Here is a 6,620-nt window from a genome sequence, read left to right on the forward strand (position 1 = left end):
AACTTTACATATACTCTTTTTGAGGGGGAGTGTTGTATACTGAATTGTGTTCCCCTTCCCAAATTCATATGCTGAAGCTCTAACCTCCAATGCGACTCTATCTGAAGACAGGGTCTTTAGGAGGTAATTAATGTGAAATGTGGGTCATAAAAGTGGGGTCCTAATCCAATTGGACTGTAGCCTTATATGGACAGAGAGAGAGAGAGAGAGAGATCTTTCTCTCTGTGCCATGTGAGGACACAAGGAGAAGGTGGGTGTCTGCAAGCCAGGAAAAGAGCACGTTAGCCAGCATCAGCCAGCAACTTAATCTTGGATCTCCTAGCCTCCAGAACCATGAAAAAATTAATTTCCATTATTTAAACCACCTAGTCTATGGTACTTTGTTGTGGTGGCCAGGGCTGACTAAGATAGGGGGTGAAGGGACATGTAATGCAAGTAAACTAAAACACTTATTCCTCACAGATGCCTCACTTGTTTTCCTCTTTAGCTCTGCATCACTCCTTTTTCTCAACCTCTTTTCTTCATGTCCTTTTTCCCCCTCATTCAGTGTTAGTGCCTTTGACTCAAGAGTGGTAGACATATTTTCAGGCCCTGGCTAGACCAGTTCGTTGTGTTCTGTTCAGGGTTTCAAAGGCTGCTGGGTCATAGCCTAAAGTCTATTCAGAGAAATTCTGAGGGCACTCCATATAGTGAGGAGAATTTGGAAATAAGGTGGCTGAGAGCTAAATAAGCAAACATATAAACACATGAATGAACAAAGAAACCAACACAGTCAATGACATTAGCAACATATAGAAGTAAAACATCCTGTGACATAATCCTGTGGGTGGGAAAACACTGAAACCTAATCAAGGTCACATCTTTGTACATTCAGGCCTGAAATGCAATCACAACAGTCACTGTGATCTAAGCAACTGCCAGGAGAGCTCATAAGTTCACAGATGGAAGAAACCATTGGGATTAGCCATAGATTTCCCTTCTGGATCCAAGCAACCTTCTCATTAGAACTTGGTTGCCTGTTTCTCTTCCCCCCTCGGGAGTGACAAAGTATGTGTGACTCTGTTAATACATGTGATCCATTGCACTTGGTAGTCATTTTTTCAGCACTAACTTGGAAAAATGGTAGCCTGGGAGGTACATCAATCTTTCATAAATTTTGTTAACATGAATTAGCTCCACTGAGCTAGGTCAACCCTGACGGAATGCTAAAATCTAATTTTGGACCATGAAGTTCCTAGTAGGGCAGAGCACCAAGTAAAGCTCTTCCTATGTAGATAGTTGGCCTCCCTTAGTTATTTTAGATAAGTTGGAGCTGTATTAAAGGGGAGCCTTGAATGCTAGATTTAAGATGGGCCTCTATTCTCTATGCAACAAAGGTCCAGCCCTCTGAGGGTAGAAACATAAGTAAAATTTTATGTTGAGAAGATGACATTGGCAGTGTATGAAGGGCTGGAAGCTATACAGAGTAAACAGGAAGGACAATTCCTCGGGACAGTTGCTCAGGGTGAGGATTTGAAATGTTCTAGTGGGAATCAGAAAGCATGTATATGAGAGGCAAGGCAAAGAAAGAATCAAGAGGTCTTGCCGACTTTGTAGGAGGGCATGGAAAAGTAAGTTCTGGGGTCTGGTGGAGTGTGAAAAATAGAGATGACAGAAGCTGGTACAGAGGTCAGAGTGTGCTAGTTGGAGGGTAGTCAGTGTGAAGAGACAGCAGATGGAACTGATCATGAGGGCCTGTACTCTGAAGGGAAGCTGGGCTACAGGAATAAGCTTCAGAGTTAATAGTGCAGGGTAAACTTATGGAAATGAGTATGAACACTGACAGGCGCACATGGAGAACGGAAAGGAGAGGGACCAAGCCTTGTTGAAAGCTAAAATGTGTATGGTAGGAAGAGCAATGGTCTAAAAAGAAAAGGAGCCAGTGGCAACAGAGAAGAATGAGGGAAATTGAGAGCCCTCTTAAGAGGTAGCTATGGTGTCAGAAGAGTAGCAAGTGAGATCATCTGCTGAGGGAGAAAGGAAGGGGAGAAGCTTGAGGTAGTGAAAGGATTGGAGGAGTTTTCCAGTGGATTATGGGAGAGAGTTGAGAAGAGATGAAGAAATGGCTAAATGAACAGTGCTAAGGGCCCAACCAGATTAGTTGCATATGGTAGGTTTATTAGTTTGCTAGGGCTGCTATCACAAAGTACCACAAACTGAGGGGCTTAGACAACAGAAAAGTAGTGATTTACACTTCTGGAGGCCAGAAGTCTAAGATAGAGGAGTTGGCAGGGCCTTTATCCCTCTGAGGGCACTAGGAAAGGATCTGTTCCAGGCCTCTCTCCTGGGCACCAGTCATACTTGATTAGCATCTCACCCTACTCCAGTATGATCTTAACTAATTACATCTGCAACGACTCTATTTCCAAACAAGGTCACATCTTGAGGTACAAGGGGCTAGGACATCTACATATAAATGGGGTGGGTGAAGGGCTTCCTGGGTCATTAGAAAGCTAGAGGCAGAGATGCTGTTCAGGGAGACTTGAGTACTGACTCTGGTTTCTTCCTGCTCCTGCAACAGGCCATGAGGCTGTGGCCTTAGAGGGGTATACCTTGAGGCTGTAGTTTAAAAGCTAACAGTGTGGCCGGGCACGGTGGCTCACACCTGTAATCCCAGCAGTTTGGGAGGCCAAGGGGGATGGATCACGAGGTCAAGAGTTCAAGACCAGCCTGGCCAACATGATGAAACTCCGTCTCTACTAAAAATACAAAAATTAGGGCTGGGTACAGTGGCTCACGCCTGTAATCCCAGCACTTTGGGAGGCCAAGGTGGGCAGATCATGAGGTCAAGAGATCAAGACCATCCTAGTCAACATGGTGAAACCCCATCTCTACTAAAAATACAAAAATTAGCTGGTGTGGTGGCGCATGCCTGTAGTCCCAGCTACTTGGGAGGCTGAGGCAGGAGAATTGGTTGAACCCAGGAGGCGGAGGTTGCGGTGAGCGAAGATCATGCCACTGCACTCCAGCCTGGAGACAGAGCGAGACTCTGTCTCAAAAAACAAACAAAAACAAAAATTAGTTGGGCATGGTGGCACGTGCCTGTAATCCCAGTTACTCAGGAGGCTAAGGCAGGAGAATTGCTTAACCCAGACCCGGGAGGCAGAGGTTGCAGTGAGCCGAGATCACATCACTGCACTCCAGCCTGGGCTAGAGCGAGACTCCATCTCAAAAAAAAAAAAAAAAAAAAAAAAGAAAAGAAAAAGTAACAGTGTTGGCTTGGAGCTGGAGTGTGCCTGGGCTTTAACCTTGGCTTTGCCACATATTTAGCATGTGCTCAGAGACAAGTGACCTAAACTGACTTTACTCAATTTCGTGTCTATAAAATGCGAATAACAATAGGACCCACCCCACAGGATTATGAGAACTAAACACATTAATGAATAGCATGCCTAATGAAGTTGTATTATTCTCATTTTATAGATAAAGAAACTGAGACATATAGATTAACCAACTTGCCCAAGATCATTTAGTAGCAGAGTCAAAACCAGTCTATAGAAATCAAAAGTTCATGCTTTTCACTATTATGTTACATTGTTTCCAGTATTAGCTGATTCGTTTGTCTATTAATTGGATATTAGCATTTAAATAAAAGTTGATAAGGAAAAAAGAAAAATAAAATTTTCCTTTGTCTGTAAAATTTTCTTCTTGGGGTGCTGGGGAGTAAATTAGCTACAAAATCAATTACAAGGAGAAGGATTAAATATAAAGAGTTAAAAACAGGAATATAATTTCCAAGTGCTCTTTTCCAAATATTACCGCTACAAGGTTTGAACAGGAGAAAGCCAGTAGAGATAAGAAAAATCAAAACTGAATAAACTAGATGTTAAATCAGCTTCTATTTCTTCTTGTCTTTCCTCCCATTTTCTCCAGTTGCCATGCTACTCCTGAGGATCTAGGATAATACTGAAAGAAGCACATACGGGGCACAAGATTTCTAATACTTTAAAGCTTAATGCTTTAAAAGTATGTTTTGTGGCTTCTTTAAAAGTTTATGGATCTTGCCCAGAGCTGGAGTCGGAGCCCCTGAGGCTGCCGCCGAGAGTGCCTGCGAGCCCGCGGCCCAGCCGAACATCTTTCCCGCGCCTCTCCGCGCCTCGTCCCAGTCCATCCCCGCCCGACCCCCGACGCACCCCAGTCCCCTGACCCCTCAGTCCGGCCCGGTCTGGCCTCCCAGCGGGGTCACGCAACCGCCCCGGGGACGATGAAAGGAGGATAAATGATGCCCAAGGTGGACAGCGGTGCCTTCCTGCTGCTCTTCCTGCTCTTGCTGTCACTGAGCCGTTGCGGCCAGTGGGGCCCCTCTGCTGGGACAGGCTCTGTGTCCAGCACCTGCTCCGGGTCACGCTCTGGGGGAGTAGGAGTCGCACGACTGTCTCAGCCTTGGATTTGACTTTGGCCTCATCCACCTAGGGGCCACGGGCGAACCACGTGGGTTACGAAGTTCAAGGGGAGAGGGGAGAAACTGATGAAAATAGCGGCTCATCTGGGACTGCCTTCCTTCTCTGGCTCCACCCTTGACTTCTTCAGAGCTCGGGCTTTAAGCCGTGAGCTCCATCTCATTCCCTGGGCCGCAAGAAGCTCACTAGGCCCGCGTCTCTGGAGGTTGTTGGGGGGGCCCTTCCTCTGTCTCCATGGTCGATGGCTCGCTGGGGAAACCCAGGATCTCCGACTGCCTGGACATTTGCACTGCTGCCCCCTCAGGTTTTGTCTCAGGCTGTGCCTGGGGCTGTGCCTCTCCCTCAGGCTCCAGCTTAGTGGCAGACTTCTTGTCAGAGCCAGGTTCGGGGGTCCACAAGGGTTCAGTTCCCCGAGAACTCTCCCCCTCCTTGTTGATGGCCACAGAGGGAGATCCCCATGCCTTGGGCTGCATCCAGCAGTGGCTGAGGATCTCGTCGATATGGAGCCGCAGGTTGACATCGGGCTGCAGCATGCGGTAGATGAGGTCCTTGCACTCGCCTGTCAGGTGCTTGGAGCGTGGGAAGCTGACGCGGTGTTCCTTCTGGATACGCAGCATCTTCTTGATGTTGGAGTCGTCGTAGGGCATGGAACCGCAGACCATGATGTAGAGGATCACGCCTAGGCTCCAGATGTCGTACACCTTGGGCTGGTAGGGAATGCCCTGCAGCACCTCTGGCGCCGCATATGCTGGTGACCCACAGAAGGTCTTGCTTAATGCCATTCGACCACTGTCATCCCGCAGGCAGCGCTTGGAGAAGCTGAAGTCGGAAAGCTTGATGTTGAAGTCCTTGTCAAGGAGAAGGTTGTCACATTTGAGGTCCCGGTGGACGACGTCCAGGTCATGGCAGTACTTGATGGCCAAGGATAGCTGGTGGAACTTCTTGCGAGCTTCGTCCTCATGCAGGGCTCCCCGGGTTTTGATTAACTCAAGGAGGTCGCCCTGGGCTGCGAGCTCCATGACAATGTAGACCTTGCCATGTGATGTCTCAAAGATCTCGTAGGTCTTAATGATGGAGCAGTGGTTTAACATGGCCAGAATCTCAATTTCCCGGGGAAGGAATTTCTCCAAGAAGTCTGCGGGGGCTTTCTTGCGGTCAATGATCTTGATTGCCACATTGAACTTCAGGCGCTCAGAGTAAGCAGATTTTACTTTTGCATAGGAGCCCTGTCCTAAATTTATCCCCAGGAGGTAGCCTCGTCGCTTGAGGACAGCAGCGTCATCCATGGTGCTGGGAGTGCCCAGTGCCTCTGAGGCTGCCCTCTACAGCCTCGAGGCGCATGGGCCAGCAGTGTGCTCATTTACATCCTGGATGGAGAGTCCTTTGGGCTGGCCAGGCCTGCTGTTCCTGCCTCCTAGAGGCCAAGACTCTGGAGTGGAACATTTGGCACTGTCTCCCAGGTGACTTCAGTGAGTGAAGTCACAAAGGAGGAGTGCCCTGGGGGAATGAGGCCCTGGCCTGAGGCACTTGGACTTGGAATCCCGGAAGGCTGGCCAGCACGCTGGAGCAGACAAGATGAGCAGAAAGTGGCCTCATGTCTTGCTGGGATCTGAGGTAGAAGGAGGCTGTGTGGGACACATGGGTCTGCCCATGCTTCCAAACCCAGAGCCAGGCCTGCTTGTGCAGAATTGAGGCCAATTCTTGCAAACCAGGGCATCTGAGGAGGGTTTAATAAAGGGACAATTAATAAAGGTGGGAGCAGACTGTAGGGAACCCTGAGGGTAACACAGTTACCCCAAGATAGTAGCAGACCCCTGGCCTGCATAGAAAAGGGTGGGAATGGTCCCTGGAACCCAGAAAGAGTAGTGTAGACAGGACCACCTTGAGAGAGGCAGTGGCCTTCAGTGCAGAAAAAGCCAGACTCAGTGACCCTACAGGCTGGCAGGGGATGGAAGGAAGTCCCATCCGTGACCTCTTTCTCCCCTTCAGCCCTTGACACTGTCCACACAGGCGACCCTCAGGGGTGCAGAGCAGGGCCAAGAACGGTGGTGGGTCAAGAAGGTAGACAGCCTCCTGGCCCTGGAGTCATGCAGTTTGAGATGCCTGGATTCTGCCACCTCCCTATACACCTCTTCCCTTGTCTGAGCCTTTGCTGCCTTCTTACAGCAGCTCTGTAGGAGG

General features: G+C 48.7%; 1 protein-coding gene across 1 annotated transcript; it reads right to left on the reverse strand.

Moving 5' to 3' along the window:
• Nucleotides 1–4,624: 4,624 nt before the first annotated feature.
• On the reverse strand, nt 4,625–5,725 carry TSSK1B (testis specific serine kinase 1B). The gene has a single exon (XM_003259839.3). It carries the CDS (start codon nt 5,723–5,725, stop codon nt 4,625–4,627), a length of 1,101 nt encoding a protein of 366 aa, XP_003259887.2.
• Nucleotides 5,726–6,620: the final 895 nt, after the last annotated feature.

The sequence above is a fragment of the Nomascus leucogenys genome, chromosome 2 (genome assembly GCF_006542625.1).
Source record: "Nomascus leucogenys isolate Asia chromosome 2, Asia_NLE_v1, whole genome shotgun sequence".
In the NCBI taxonomy this organism is placed as follows: domain Eukaryota; kingdom Metazoa; phylum Chordata; class Mammalia; order Primates; family Hylobatidae; genus Nomascus; species Nomascus leucogenys.

What these genes read in the sequence shown, in the direction of transcription:
- TSSK1B (XM_003259839.3), bottom strand. Translation starts at nt 5,725, where the DNA reads ATGGATGACGCTGCTGTCCTCAAGCGACGAGGCTACCTCCTGGGGATA.